The 15,370-nt window shown below is 50.6% G+C and overlaps 2 protein-coding genes across 2 annotated transcripts; both read left to right on the forward strand.

Annotated features, from left to right (window-relative positions):
• The first annotated feature begins 1,301 nt into the window (after positions 1-1,301).
• On the forward strand, positions 1,302-1,814 carry LOC127213673 (40S ribosomal protein S18-like). The gene has a single exon (XM_051174132.1). It carries the CDS (start codon positions 1,337-1,339, stop codon positions 1,793-1,795), a length of 459 nt encoding a protein of 152 aa, XP_051030089.1. The 5' UTR covers positions 1,302-1,336; the 3' UTR covers positions 1,796-1,814.
• A 490-nt stretch (positions 1,815-2,304) lies between these two features.
• On the forward strand, positions 2,305-13,973 carry Izumo2 (IZUMO family member 2). Its single transcript, XM_051174288.1, has 7 exons — positions 2,305-2,576; positions 2,666-2,740; positions 3,770-3,856; positions 3,999-4,019; positions 5,990-6,070; positions 9,538-9,661; positions 13,872-13,973. The coding sequence occupies exons 1-7, from the start codon at positions 2,345-2,347 to the stop codon at positions 13,912-13,914; spliced, it is 663 nt and encodes a 220-aa protein (XP_051030245.1). The 5' UTR covers positions 2,305-2,344; the 3' UTR covers positions 13,915-13,973.
• The last annotated feature ends 1,397 nt before the right edge of the window (positions 13,974-15,370 follow it).

Consider the following 15,370-nt stretch of genomic DNA (forward strand, 5'->3'; position numbering starts at 1 on the left):
GGATAGGCAGGGCTGGCAGGCAGAGAGAATAAGGAGAAGGTGGAGGAAAAAAAGAAGATGCCCCGGGTCAGCCAGGCAGCTGCCAGACAGACACGCATGGAGAAAGCAGGAAGGTAGGACCCACAGAATGAAAGAAAGGCAAAAAGCCCCATGGCAAAATGTAGATGAAGAGAAACAGGTTAAATGAGGTTGTAAGGGCTAATGGGTTTATGATAAGGCCGAGCATTCATAATAATAAGTCTCCATGTGGCCAGGCAGTGGCGCACGCCTTTAATCCCAGCACTTGGGAGGCTGAGGCAGGCGGATCTCTGTGAGTTCAAGGCCTGTGTTTAGGACACTGCTATTGCAATTGTTAGATTTACACAAAAACCAACAGGGACACTTCACTGCGCTTTCGTTTGAGTGAACTCTGTGGTCTCAGGACCAGTGTCAACGTGTCAGTCTGCTGTCATGGTAACGTGGGATCCATAGCCGCATCTCCGACAGTTCCCACTTGAAGTAGATTCACACACTCCAATTGTCCCAAACATACCAAATTTCACAACACAGAATCTAAGTCCACTTTTTAAAACTTACATTTAAGACTGGAGAGATGGCTCAGCGGTTAAGAGCACTGGCTGCTTTTCCAGAGGACCCAAGTTCAATTCCCAGCACCCACATGGTAGCTTACAACTGTCTGTGACTCCAGTTCCACAGGACCTGACACCCTCACACAGACACATGTAGGCAAAACAGCAATGCACATGAAATAAAAATAATACATTATAAAACAACTTATTAAAAAAAATATGTGTATATGGGTGTGAGTGTGTGCACATGGGTGTAGTGCCCAGAAAGACCAGAAGAGGGCATTGGATTCCCTGGACCTGGAGTTACAGGTGGCTGTGAGCTGCTGTTGTGCTGGGAGCCAAACTCAGATCCCTCTGCAGCAGCAGCTCTCTTAACCCCCCAGCCATCATCTCTTCAACCCTGAAGCTCAATGTTAGACATGTTTTGAAAATTATATGTTCATCGTGGGAGGGGCACATGCTGTGGTGAATGTGAGGTTGGAGGGCAACTTTAAAATCAGGTCCGGCCTTTACCGTGTGGGGCCTGGGAACCGAACCCAGGGCCTCAGGCCTGAGGACCTGCTAAGCTGTCTCATCGGCCCCTTCAACTGTTTAAGTTACAGTTAGATAAGGGAGCCATGGTGGTGCGGCATACCTGTAATTCAAGCTCTCAGAGGCTGGGGCAGAGGATCAGGAGTTCAAGGGCCAGCCTGAGCTACTGACACACATCTTAGAAGAGAAATCGAGCTTCCACGGGAGGCCTACACGCCGCCGATTCTGCCGCCGCCATGTCTCTAGTGATCCCTGAGAAGTTCCAGCACATCCTGCGAGTACTCAACACCAACATCGATGGGCGGCGGAAAATAGCCTTTGCCATCACCGCCATTAAGGGTGTGGTGCGGAGATATGCTCATGTGGTGCTGAGGAAAGCGGACATTGACCTCACCAAGAGGGCTGGAGAGCTCACGGAGGATGAGGTGGAGCGCGTGGTCACCATCAGGCAGAACCCACGGCAGTACAAGATCCCAGACTGGTTCTTGAACAGACAGAAGGACGTGAAGGATGGCAAATACAGCCAGGTTCTGGCCAATGGTCTAGACAACAAGCGACGTGAGGACCTGGAACGGCTGAAGAAGATCAGAGCCCACAGAGGGCTGCGCCACTTCTGGGGCCTTCGTGTCCGAGGTCAGCACACTAAGACCACTGGCCGCCGCGGCCGTACTGTGGGTGTATCCAAGAAGAAATGAGTCTCTGGGCCTTCACTGTTAATAGTTTATATACCTGTGGGAAAAAAAAAAGAAGAGAAATCGAGAGGGAGGGAGGACTGGAGAAAGAAAGGAAAAGAGATGGGGTGGGGTGGACCTGGGAGGATATGGGGGAATAGGGAACGAATACCATCAAAATACATTGAATGAGTGTACATATGAAATTCTCAAACATTCAATTATGTTATATATTTATGTATAGATACCAAGACAAGTTCTCATTATGTAGCCCTGGCTGTCCTGGAGCTCACTGTGTAGACCAGGTTAGCATAGAACCCACTGACTGAGATCTGTGTCTGGCTCCATCGTGCTGGGATTAAAGGTGTGCCCCACCACACCCACCCTCAAAAGGGAGGAAAGAAAACCTGTTGAATTAGAGACTTTCAGTGGCGGTAGGACAGGGTGCGTCCGTCCGTCTTTCTCAGGCTCTGGGGGACAGCACAGTGACTAAATTCCAGAACTCTGGACACGACACACCTCGAGCGCGAGCGCGTTCTGCGGCCTCCGGTGTGACGTCACAACGCCCCCACCATGCCTCCGACCTTGACCCTAGCGCTTCTGTGCGCCCTGGGCGGCCCCGGGGCTTGGTGCTGCCTGCAGTGCGACCAGTCGGTGCTGCGCGCGCTCGGCCAGCTGCGCGAGGCCACGGTCCCCAAGCGCTTCCACGTGGAAGGGCTGCAGGCGCGCGCGCAGGCCCTGCTGCTGGGCATGGAGGGCCCTTTCTTCCGGGACTACGCCATGAACGCGTTCGTGGGGAAAGTGGGTGTGTGCTCGCGCGCGAGGGGCAGAGGCCGGGGCGGTGACGGGCGGCCGTCGTGACGCGGCGCCCCGTCCGTCCGTCCTGGTCTGCAGGCATGGATCAACTGGAGAACGTGGCGGCCTCCTTCATGAACCAGACTCGGTACATACAGGCCAGCTCCCTGACAGGTAGGAGACCGTTCAGCCCCTGGCTGGCCTCCCTTCCCGCGCCCCCACGCGTCCCCCCTGGGTAGCTAACAGAAGCCTTGGCTGTGAGGCAGGCGTTGGAGATGCCTGCTTTGCAAAGGAGGAGGAAAGCTGAGGCTCAGAGAGGCCAGGTGACTTGTCCAAAGTCACACAGAGTGGAGGATGTGTGCGGTACCCCATCTCTACGATGCCCATCACAGGCTGTGGGCGGCCACACACTTCTGCTTGCTTCTCAGACAACTTAGGGTTTTTAGAGTTGGAGCATTTGTGGAGTTTCCGCCTGAGGGACTACCTTTCCCAGCGTGCACGGAAGTCATATCCGGCACCCTATCTTCCTCGGTAGGCGTTCTGGCCGTCTACCCCTTCGCTGTGAATAAAGATAGTTCCGCTTAAAGACAGATCGAGCGTCTGTTTCTTTCCCTCTACAGCCGTCTTTTAACTACTCTAACATTTGTAGTAACCTTTCCATCCTTTCCATCCGTGAGTCTACCTGGGGCCTGCCATCCTAGTAACTCAGGAAGCTGAAGCAGGAGGACCGCGACTTACAGTCCCGCCCTAATTAGAGTGAGTTCAAGGCCAGCCTCGCAGCTCCTGAGAGGCTGATGGGCAGCGCTTCGCATGTGCCAAGCCTCCGGGGGTTATTCAACCACACACAGCCTGTGCACGTGTTTTAACTCCCAAACGCTTGGGCGTCTCCAGAATTCAGATTCTTTTTGAACACTGAATGGGTCATTTTTGTCTAGAGCACCTCTCTCTCTCTCTCTCTCTCTCTCTCTCTCTCTCTCTCTCTTTCATGTGTAAGAGTGTTTTTGTTTGCACGTCTTATGTGCCATGTGTGCAGTACCTGTGGCGGTCAGCTACCACGTGTGTGCTGGGAACTGAACCCGGGTCCTTTGTAAGAGCAGCCAGTGCTCTTAACCAATGAGCCATCTCTGCAGCCCCGTTTACTCGTTCTGTAAGTGGTTCAAAGCTCATGGGGCTCTGCACTGATGGCATCTGTTCCCTCCTCAGATGGCCCTCTGTTGGAAGAGCTGGTGAGCCTCAGGGAGCGCACCATCAAGGAACTAAAGAAAGCCTTAAAAGCTTATGAAGTAAAAGGTGTCTCCCCAGTCTCCCCAAAGCCGTCCTCTGTGACTCCCAGCATCCCTTTGTGCCAACATCCCTTCCTCCCCTCCCTCCCCTGCTCCCTTCCCACTGTCCATGTCCCCAGGTCACTGACATCAGCTCCCTTCTCTTTCAGCCTGTGACCACAGAACTTGTCGTGAGTCCTGCTTTTCCTGTTCACCCCCACCCTCCCGTACCTGCCCCCCATCCCTCCCAAGTCAAACCCTGATGCCGTACTCGCTTTACCACAAACCCACGAACCTTGTCATCAAGGGAGGGAGGCTCTCTGCACACGCACACATGCCTGCGGAAGCCAGCGGGTGTCATGATACTCTCCTGGGATATCATGCCCCAGCAACCACCCATGTTATCGTTAGTCGTTTTGTAGAATTTGTATGTATGAGTGTTTTCAGGAACATATGTCTGTGCAGCACATATGTGCAGTGCCCATGGAGGCCAGGAGAGGGCATCAGATCCCCTGGAACTGGAGTAACAGGTGGGTACAGCCACCACGTAGGTGCTAGGATCCGAGCTTGGGTCTTCCACAAGATTAGTAAATGCTTTTAACTACTGAGCCATCTCTTCAGCCTCCACCTTGGTTTTTGAGACGGGGTCTCTTGGTGTCGTGAAGCCCCCCAGAACCCCCCTGCCTCTGCCTCCTGAGAGCACGTTCAACCCTTTCTGCCCTAAGCATCTTATCTACTGAGCTCCCCCTGACACAAGTCCTCACTCTGTAACCCAGGCTGACCTAGAACTCATGACGGGCCTCCTGCCTCAGCCTCCGCAGTGCTGGTGTTGGATTGAACTCGGGTCAGCAGTCTTGACGGTCAGCACCTTTACCCATCTTGCTGGTCCTTCAGGATTGGTTTTTGGGAGGCTTAGGAAAATGGCTTCACTGTGTGAACTGGGACCTCAGGCATCTGTGAGTGCCACAGGCTGTGTGGCAGTGACAAATTCCACATGCCAGTGGCTCAGCACGACAAGTGCTGCTCTCCTGGCACATCCCCCTCCGGGGGGGCGTAGCTCCTTTACCCCCACCGTCCCCATGCTGAGTTTACACTCAGCCTAGGGACTCCCTGGGACGTTTGGTGGCCTGGCGTGACACCTACCACACCTTTCATCTTCCTTTGATTCAGTAGGACGTGTGGGTGCAGCTCGCTGCAAAGGGTGGGGAATGTTTGCACAGGAAGAGGAGGAGCCACGTGAACCACGCCCACCCTCTGCCAGATGAGGCTCCAAGACTGGAAAGTACCAGATTCAAAAATTAATAAATGTTGAGGCCAACAAAATGGCTCAGGAGGTAAAGGTGCTTGGTGCCAAGCCTAACCCCTGAGTTCAGGTCTCAGGACCCACATGATGGGAGGAGAACAGACTCGTGTAAGTTGTCCTCTGAGCTCCATCATGTGCCTGTGTGTGTATGCACACAACAGGAGATACATACGTGTAAAAGGACAGCAATAAAGAGTCGCCAAATAGGGAAACAACAGCTGGCTGGCCCAGGTCTGCCATAGAAGCTACTAAGAAAGGCTAAGGCAGGAGAGTCTCAAGTTCAAAGCTAACCTGGGTAACTTAGCAAAATGTTGTCTCAGAATTTAAAAAAAAAAAAAAAAGGACTGTGTGATGTGGACACTAGAGTCCCCAGTGAGGGACTGGAGTGTGGCTCAGTGGTAGAGCTTGATCCGTAGCACCCTCCATCCCCACCCCCACCCCCCTCAAGCAATATCCTATGATCAGAACCAGAACACTGAGTCACCTGGCCTATGGAAATTCCACGTAACTCTTCAATGGTGGAAAAATCATTTCTGGAGCCGGGAGGTGGTGCACGCCTTTAATCTAGCACTCGTGAGGCAGAGGCAGGCAGATCTATTTGTTCAAGATCAGCCTGGTCTACAGAGGGAGTTCCAGGACAGCCAAGGCCACTCAGAGAAATCCTGTCTCAACAACACAAAAGAACACAATGAAGAGGGAAAAAAAATCACTGTCACAGGACCTGTCTGCTGTGCCCGGCAGTGACTGTCAAAATGTAGAGACGCAGGGGATCCTGCCCCCTTTTTACTTTGTCCCCTCTCTGCTCTTTCTGGTTCCTGAGGTCTGCTTTTCTCCACATCTCCCTTTCTCCCTGCCTAGGCTTGCTCAAGGAGGAGGTCCTGGACTGCTTACACTGCAAGAAAATCATCCCCAAATGCATCCAAGAGAAGTACTGTTACGGTAAGCGTGGGCTTGGAAAAGGCAGGGTGGTGTGTGAGAGACAGTCCTTGTCCCTGTGGAGGTGGGTTTCAAGGCTCTCCATAAGTACTTGGAGGCTGAGGCAGGAAAATCTGGAGTTCAAAGCCAGCCTGAGCCACATAACTCCTGTCTGCAGACCCACCCCAGGGTGGGGTGAAGAGATACATAGGTTCCCGAACCTTTCTGGCCAGCCTGGATGAATTTGCAAGGACTAGGTTCAGTCAAAATCAGGGTGAAAAGGGATTGGAGAAGTCACCTGACATTGGCCTCTGACACACACACACACACACACACACACACACACACATTTTAAGGGCTGGTAGGTAGCTCATTGGTTAAGGGCACAGACAGTTCTTCCAGAGGACCCAGATGACATTGTTCCTGGCAGCTGAAGGCAACCACACGCACTTCTCAGACCCTCAAAGACATGTGACTTAAAAGGTCCCATCTGAGTTCCAGGACTGTCAGGCTACACAGAGAAATCCTGTCTCTCTCAGAGAGGAAGAGAGAGGGGGGAGGGAGAGAGGGGGAGAAGATCCTATCTCAGAAAACAAAGCTTATGTTTAGATATTCTCCTATGTGGAAAGCATGGGAAGATTGACTGTCAGTCATTGTGACATTACGTACCTATCCACGTCCTTCTGGCAGAGATAATAGTACAAAGAACCCTGGCCATCGCACCTGCTATTCCTACCCCTCCCTCCTGTCTTCAGGTCTCAAAGCCATGTCTTCCTGGTGACACTTCCTAAAACAGTACTTTCCATCAAATTGCATCTACACTGCATACTCCACCATCTCTGTTTACCCACTTTACTCTTTGTTATAAGATGTTATTCTTTTGTTTTTCGGGACAGGGTTTCTCTGTGACTTTGGAGCCTGTCCTGGAACTCGCTCTGTAGAACAGGCTGGTCTCAAACTCACAGAGATCCGCCTGCCTCTGCCTTCTGAGTGCCGGGATTAAAGGTGTTTGCCACCACCGCCCAGCTATTTTAAACTGGTTGTATTTTAGGCAGTTACAGACAGTTGCGAGCCACTGTGTGGGTGCTGGGAATCAAGCTTGGGCCCTCTGGAAGAGCAGCCAGTACTCCTAACCACTGAACCACCTCTCTATACCCCTCCCCCTTTTTTCCTTAGTATTTGTCTTAGTCAGTGTTCTATGCTGTGAAGTGATGCCATGACCACAGTAACTCTTATAAAAGAAAGCGTTCAGTTGGGGCTTGCTTACAGTTTCAGGGTTTAGTCCATTGTTGTTCTCATTCAGACCACCTCATTCCATTTCCTGGCCCCCATTGGCTTGTGGTCATACCACAATGGGAAATGCATTTATTCCAACTCCCAAAGTCCCCATAGTCTATAACTTCATGGCTGGGCTGTCGTGGCGCACACCTTTAATCACAGGGCTTGGGAGGCAGAGAAGGTGGATCTCTATGAGTTCCAGGTCAGCCTGGTCTACAGACTGGGTTCCAGGGCAGCCAGGACTGTTACACAGACAAACCCAATCTCAAAACACAAAGTTCAAAGTCTCTTCTGAGATTCATGATAATCTTTTAACTGTAACTCCCTGTAAAAATCAAAATAAGAAAACAGATCACATACTTCAACTTATAATGTCACAGAATATAAATTACTATTCCAAAAAGGAGGAAAAGGAACATGGTGAGGAAATACTGGACTAAAGTAAGAAAAACCAGCTGGGCAAACTTCAAACTCTGCATTCCCATGTCTAATGTCAAAGCACTCTTCAGATCTCCAACCCCTTCAGCTTTGTTAACTGCAACACACTCCTCTTCCTTGGGCAGGTCCCACTCCCTGTCAGCAGCCCTCCTCAGCAGGTGTCCCAAGACGCTGGCATCTCCAAGACAATCCAGGCTTCACCTTCACAGCTCCACACAACAGCCTCATTAGGCCCATGTCTTAGTTGGGGTTCTTGCTACTGTGATGGGACACCATGACCACAGCAACTCTTATAAAGGAAAACATTTAAATGAGGTGGCAGCTTTACAGTTCAGAGGTTCAGTCCACTATCATCATGGTGGGGAGCATGGCATGGCGGCATGCAGGCAGACATGGTGCTGGCTACATTTTGATCAGAAGGCAACAGGAAGTGGACTGCATACCACACTGAGGGAAGCTTGAGCAAAAGAGACCTCAAAGCCTGCCCCGCAGTGACGCACTTCCTTCAACAAGGTCACACCTCCAATAGTGCCACTCTCTATGAGCTCATGGAGGCCAATTACATTCAATCTACCACAGCCTGGCCGCAGCAGCTTTCCTTAGCCATGGAGGGAGAGTCCATAACCCCTTCTATCCTTGATTCTAAAGCCAGAACTAAGCGGCCAAGTTCTGCTGGGGCTGGGACTGGAACTTAGTTCCCTTGTTAAATACATTTTCCCCTGATATTATTACCTTCACTCTTGTTTTTTAAAGACTTATTATGGATACAATTTGCTGCCTGTATGTATGGCTGCATGCCAGAAGAGGGCGCCAAATCTTTACAGATGGCTGTGAGCCACCATGTGGATGCTGGGAATTGAGCTCAGGACCTCTGGAAGAGCAATCAGAACACTTAACTCTTGAGCCATCTCTCCAAGACTGCGCATTTTATATTTCTCTTGCTCAGCTTGTTCCTTGTCATTGTAGCTCTGCATGAGAGTAGCCACTGCAACAGTTAAAGATGCTAAGCTGCTTCAAAATCTCCTTCACCAAAACCATTGATTCGGAGCTCTTCAGTTTAGCCTTAGGCAGATGTTTTGGACAAGAGCAGGCAGCAGCCACGTTCTTTGACAAAATATCACAAGAACAGTGTGTAGTCTCCATATTAATATTATTCTCCTCTGAAAACCTGTAGAGCCAGGCTTCATCTCTCAGCACCACCGTCTCCCACGCCCCTACTAGGATGGCCCATTAAGCCTCACTTTTCCTAATCCGTGCACAGTGCACCGTCAAGCAGCGTGGTCTGGCTTGTCGTAGCAATATCCTGATTACCGGTACCAACTCCTGTCTCAGTGTTCTATCGCTGTGAAGAGACTCCATGACCGTGGCGATTCTTATACAGGAAAGCATTTAATTGTGGCTGGCTTCCTTCAGAGGTTTAGTCCATCATCGTCAGGGTGGGCGGCGTGCAGGCAGATGTGGTGGAGGAAGTGCTTCCCTCCTTAAGAGATGGGGTCTCACTGTAGCCTTCAGCTCAGAGTAGTCACCCTGCCTCAGTGTCCCAAGTGTTTGGATGGCATTTGTGAGCCACGACACCCAATTCTTGCTTCCTTCCCGTATCCAACAAGAAGTGAGTTTTTTGGTTGTTGCTGAGAGAGGCTGGGCTACAGTGTTGGCCACGGTGAATGGTACTCGGGAGCCCCACACAGCGCTGGGTGGTGAACCGGTGAACAGTGGGGTGGAGGAGGTTACAGTGGGTGGTAGTTTGGCGCTGAGTCCCACTTCCAACTGCCCAGTGGATGGGCAGCCCCGCATGGCTCTCAAGTTCGATCCTGACAGCATCCTGAGGAATATGGTGTTGGTGGGCGACTTGGTCACCGTGGGACTGGCCGTCCTAGTCGTCTTAGTCATCCTGATCGCGTGAGTCACCCCTAGCCCTCCAAGTCCCTCACACGCGGACACCACCCAGGTGTGGTGGTCCACTACTCTGACCCCAGCACTGGGGAGGCTTAAAGCAGGAGCGTGGCTATAAGTTCAAGGCCAGTTTGAGCTACTCAGCAAGATGTTATCTCAGGAAATGGGAGAGCTGGGGATGCAGCTCAGTTGGTAACTGCCTTGTGTGATCAACGTCATGGGTTTGATTCTTAGTACTGGATAAACCAGGTATGGTGTCACAAACTTGTCACCTCAGCATTTGGGAGGTGGAGGATGGAGGATCAGCAGTTCAAGGTCATCCTTGCCTAATGGTGAGTTCGAGGCCAGCCTGGGCTACTGAGACCCCATCTCAAAAAGAAAGAGAAATGGGGTGGAGAAATGGAAGGGAGAAAAATGGACGCATAAGGGGTCTTTGGTCCCCCAGTCCCCGTGTTCTTCAGTTCCCAGTAACCCTTCTCTTCCCTCTCTCTCTCTCTCTCTCTCTCTCTCTCTCTCTCTCTCTCTCTCTCTCTCTCAGACAGGGTTTCTCTGTGTAGCCCTAGCTATCCTGGGACTCGCTCTGTAGACCGCGAACAGATCCGCCTGCATCTGCCTCCTGAGTGCTAGGATTAAAGGCGTGTGCCACCACCACCACCATTTAAAGTATGTATATATTTGTACATATGTCTGGGGAGTGTGTGCACATTAGTACAGAAGATGGCATAGGCTTCCTGTTAGCTGGAGTGAGGTGGTTGTGGGCCACCACGGGGCACTGGGAACCCAACTTGCATTCTTTGTAGGAGCAGTACGTGCTCTGAAGCACTGAGTCTTGTCCCAGCCTTTCTGTCCCTCGTTCCCTCTCTCTCTCTCTCTCGCTCTCTCACGCTCGCTCTCTCTCTCTCTCTCCTTCCTCCTCTCATTTTCTCCTTCCCTCACGCCAGTTCCAAAGCTACAAAAGTAGCTGTCTCTGTGAGTCCCTTCTATTAAAGAAGGAGAGGGAGGAGGAGGGAGAAGTTGGATGTGGAGGTGGTGGTGCACACCTTTAGTCCCAGCACTCGGGAGGCAGAGGCAGGTGGATCTCTGTGAGTTCAAGGCCGGCCTGGTCTACATAGTTCCAGGACAACCAGAGATACATAGTGAAACCTTGTCTGAAAAAAAAGGTTGAAAGCGCTGATCAAACCAAGATCTTCTCTAGCTGGGTTATTATTATATACTCTTCACCATCACTGTTATTGATATATTATTTTGTTAAACCTTTTTGAGACAGTGTTTCATTATGTATATTTGGCTGACCTGGAGCTCTCACTCCAACTCACGGGGATCCAACTACCTCTCTCCAGTGCTGGGAAAAATGGCGAGTGCCACCATGCCCAGCTGTTAATATTTTGACCCAGGGTCTCCTGTACCCTAGGCTAAGCTGGAACTCATCTTCTGTCTCAGACTTCTTAGTGCTCGGATGACAAGCATCAGCCTGGCATTAATGATGAAACTTAACAGCTCTTGGTACATAGCCAGGGTACACAGGAGGGTCACCTCTACCGATGAGATTGCCTGGAGCCACAGAAATTCATTCTTGGGAGGTGCTAGGGGCGTGGCTCAAAGGTAGAACCCCCGCCCAGAATCCCCCAGTCAGGAGCTGGAGTGTGGCTCAGTGGTGGAGCATTTGAGTAGCATGCCTGAGTCCTGTGCTCAGTTCTCATCCCTTGAAGTTATTATCTGGGGCTGTCCAGCTGGCTCAGTGGATACAAGTACTTGCCTGTTAACAGGAGTTGGCTCCCAGGACCCACATGGAAAACTGGCTCCCACGCGTCCTCTGACCCCCACACCCACGCTATAACACCCATACACAAACACGCATAACAATACATGAATGAATACGGAAGCAAATGTCAAACATGTAAAGGTTTGAATGTGTAAGCTAGACACCCTCTGTCCCCCTGTGTCATGAGTGGCCCCGGCCGGGGTGGATTGCTTCTTCCACGACGGTCTCAGCTGCCCTCAGCTGCTGGCAGCCCTGGACATTTGTTAATTTGTGTCTTCCAGCTAAGCTTTGCTCCATGTAAGTGGAGTCCTGGGCCAGCAGATTCTAAGTGACTGAGTTCACCACTTTCCCCCAAGGGAAGCAAACAGACGCAGGAAGGGAAGACATTCTCAGTCACAGTGGCCATGTTGGGAAGACGAAGTTAAAATATTGCAGCTCGGTAACTAGAGATTTGCATGCAAACAGAGGACCTGGGGTAGGGGGTTGGGGCCGTGAGCAGATGAACAGTCCTGTCAGAGTTTGGTTGGCTGGGTTGTTAATCTCAGGCCTGCTTCTGCAAGATGTGAAGTGCAAGTCCTTGAGAGAACAAGCCTTCCCTTCCCACTGCTGCTCAGTGGGAGCTTGTCCTGGGCTGATCTTTTTTTTTTTTTTTTTTTTTTTTCCCAATTTTTCAAGGCAGGGTTTCTCTGTGTAACAGCTCTGTCTAGGAAACCCCTCTGTAGGCCAGGCTGGCCTTGAACTCACAGAGATCCCCCTGCCCCTGCCTCCCAAGTGCTGGGATTAAAGGCAGGCCCCACACCACCTGGCTTTGGGCTGATCTTTTTATTTTTCAGGTGTATGGGGGTTTTTGCCCACATGTAAGATTGTGCACCATGGACTTGCCTGGTGTCCTCAGAGACCAGAAGAGGTCATTGGATCCCCTAGGACTGGGGTTACAAATGGTTGTGAGCCACCATATAGGTAGAGGGAGTCAAACCTGTGCCCCGCCCCCGGAAGAGACATCAATGCTCTTCTTAAGCACTGAGCCGTCTCTCCAGCCCCATCCCTGCTATGCTTCTGTTATGCAAGGAGACTAAAGGAGTAGGAAGGACAATGGCCAGAGTCCTCTGGGCTGGGCTGGCACAGGCGGCACAGTCCCTCTTAGATTTGTTTCTTCCATTTGTGAGAGAGAGACAGGGGTCTGACTGGGTAGACAATCCTGCGTTTAACACTAAGTTCTCAGGTAAGCAGGTTAGCAAGGGAGATTAAAACTGAAGACAGATAGATGCCAGGCTTTCATTGTTCTATTAGGTTTTGGGGGACAGGGTCTCATGTAGCCCAGGCTAGTCTCAAAATTACAGTGTAGCTGAGAATGGCCGTCCTCCACCTCCCTGGTGCAGGGTTTACTAGTGTGCCTCACCTACTTAGTTCTGGGGGTGGGCTGCAGGCTTTCATGTGCTGTGGAGCACTCCCCCCCCCCCAGTCTAACCCCAGCCAGTGGAATCTAAGTTCCCATTCATCAGGTAGGCTTTTTGTCTTCTCTTGGAGACACAGTGTGGTCTTGTCTTTCTCATGTAATGATGCCAGTGTTTGGATACAACCCAGACCTAAACTCAGGATGATGTCAGCTTGTCTTAATTACACCTACAAAGACTATTTCCAAATAAGGCCCCTTGGGGTAAGGGCTGGGGGTTGGGAAGAGGGAGACGAAGCTTGAGGGAGGCGCTGGTCAGTCATGGTACTCTGCTTCTGTCCTTTTGTTATTTCTCCTTCTGTCCATCCTTCCTTGCTCCTGGTTCCCTTGATTCCACATTCTCCCTGTCCTGACCAGAAACTAACGATGTCTCTGGCTGAGTCCCTGCTGTGTGTGCCAGTTCCAGCCTTCATTGTCTTCCATTCTGCCATCATCTATCCATCATCTATCCATCCATCTCTCCATCTATCCATAATCCATCCATCTACCCATCCACCTATCAATCATCCATCCATCATCTATCCATCTATCTATCCATCATGTACCCACCCATCTATCCATCTTCCATCCATCCATCCATCCATCTATTCACCCATTTATCCATTATTTATCCATCCATCCATCACTCTATCATCTACCTACCTACCCGTTGTTTTGTGTGTGTGTGTGTGTGTGTGTCTATCTGTATGTCTGTCTGTACTGTACATGCATGCATGCCAGGACAGGCATGTGGAAGTCAGAGGAAAGCTCTCTAGTGTCTGTTTTCATCTTCAGTCATATGGGTTGTGAGGCTCAAATTCAGAGCGACAAGCTTATTGGCAGCTTCCTTTACCTTCTGGGCCACCTCAAGCCCCAGTTTGTGAATTTTGAGATGTGGCCTCGCTTTGTGGCCCAGGCTGGCCTGGAACTTAGGACAGTCCTCTTGTCTCAGCCTCCCAAGTGCTGTCCTCCCAGGCATGTCCACCTACCCATTTAACCTTCCTCTTTTTCCTCCTGACCAGGGCTTGTACATACAGACAAAACCGGAAACTCCTGCTGAAGTAGGCTAGTGGCTTTGGTGTTTGCAAAGTGAAAGTAAATTTAATAAAATCAGTGACAAATTCCTTAGTGTCTGTCATTCCCTGTGGACACTCAGTCCTCTGGTTTTACGAGGTGCTCTGTGTGTGTGTGTGTAGTGGTGGGCATTGAACATACTGTCTAATGTGCTAGGCAGGCATTCAACCCTGAGCTACATCCCCAGCTCTTTTAACTCCTTTTCACTGAGGGAAGGGGGGGCTTGTGTGTGTGTGTGTGTGTGTGTGTGTGTGTGTGGTGTGTGTGTGTGTGTATAGTTTTCCAGCTTGTCCTGGAACTCACTCTGTAGACCAGGTTGACCTCTAATTCACAGAGATCCACCTGCCTCTACCTCCCAAGTGCTGGTATTAAAGGTGTGTGCCACCACTGTCCAGCTTTATTTATTTATTTTATTAAGACAGGATGTGATGGTGAGTGTTGCCAATTTGGCAGAATCTAGAATCACATGGAAGAAGGGCCCCTGGGCATGCATTTGGGGGGTGTTATCATGCATGTGAAGTGTGAAAAATTGCCCACTGTGGGTGGCAACATCCTCTTAATGGGATCCTGAACTGTGTAAGTGGAGAAAAGAGCTAAGCAGCAGCAAGCATAAAATAAAATCATTTTAAAGAAATAAAAAGAGACAAGAGGAAAGACAGAAGGAAAAAGAAGACGGAAGGAGGCAGGCATGAAGGGAGGGAAGAAAAAGCAGGCAAAAGGGACTGAGAGGCAGTGTTCACCCTTGGCCCAGGAAACTACATTTCCCAGAAGTCTCTGCTCTTGAGCAACTATCTGTGACCTTGGAGTCCGGCATCCGCGCAGTGTTGCTAAAGGCCGAAAAAGTGTGTATCAGTACCAATTTTCCATTTTCCAAAGCTTTCAGTCCAGCTTGTTGTCATTATAGAGTACTGTACACTCCCAGGCGAGTGCTTAGACAGGCCCTTAAGCTCCGACTCAATGAATTCTGGGAATTGTAGTTGCTGCCTGCACAGGCACACTTTGCCACAGGACAGTGGTTGATGGCAGAAATCTCAAGCTATGGGTCCCTGGGTCTCCTTGGCAGCGGGTGGGCCGCAGAGAGGCGGGGACCAAAGTCTGGCCTTGTCATCTTGACTGGCTGAGGCCCGCTGCAGCCTTGAGCTACTCCAGAAGCTTGGCAGCGTCTTAGGCTCTTGATTAATAATAACGTTTTCTTTCTTTCATGAGACAGGGTCTTTTGTAGTGTAGGCTAACCTGGAGCTCAATATGTAGCAGAGAACTCTATATGACCTTGAACTCCTGATCCTCGTCTCCCAACTGACAGACATGCGCCCCACATGCTGGGCATTGGACCCAGGCATGTGTGCCAGGCAAGCACTTTACCCGTCTACCAATGGAGCTACAGATGTATTTTAGTTTGCTGTTGTTGTTCGTTTTTATGTACATTGGGGTTTGCCTACGTGTCTGT

The sequence above is a fragment of the Phodopus roborovskii genome, unplaced genomic scaffold, assembly GCF_943737965.1.
Source record: "Phodopus roborovskii unplaced genomic scaffold, PHOROB, whole genome shotgun sequence".
Classification (NCBI taxonomy): domain Eukaryota; kingdom Metazoa; phylum Chordata; class Mammalia; order Rodentia; family Cricetidae; genus Phodopus; species Phodopus roborovskii.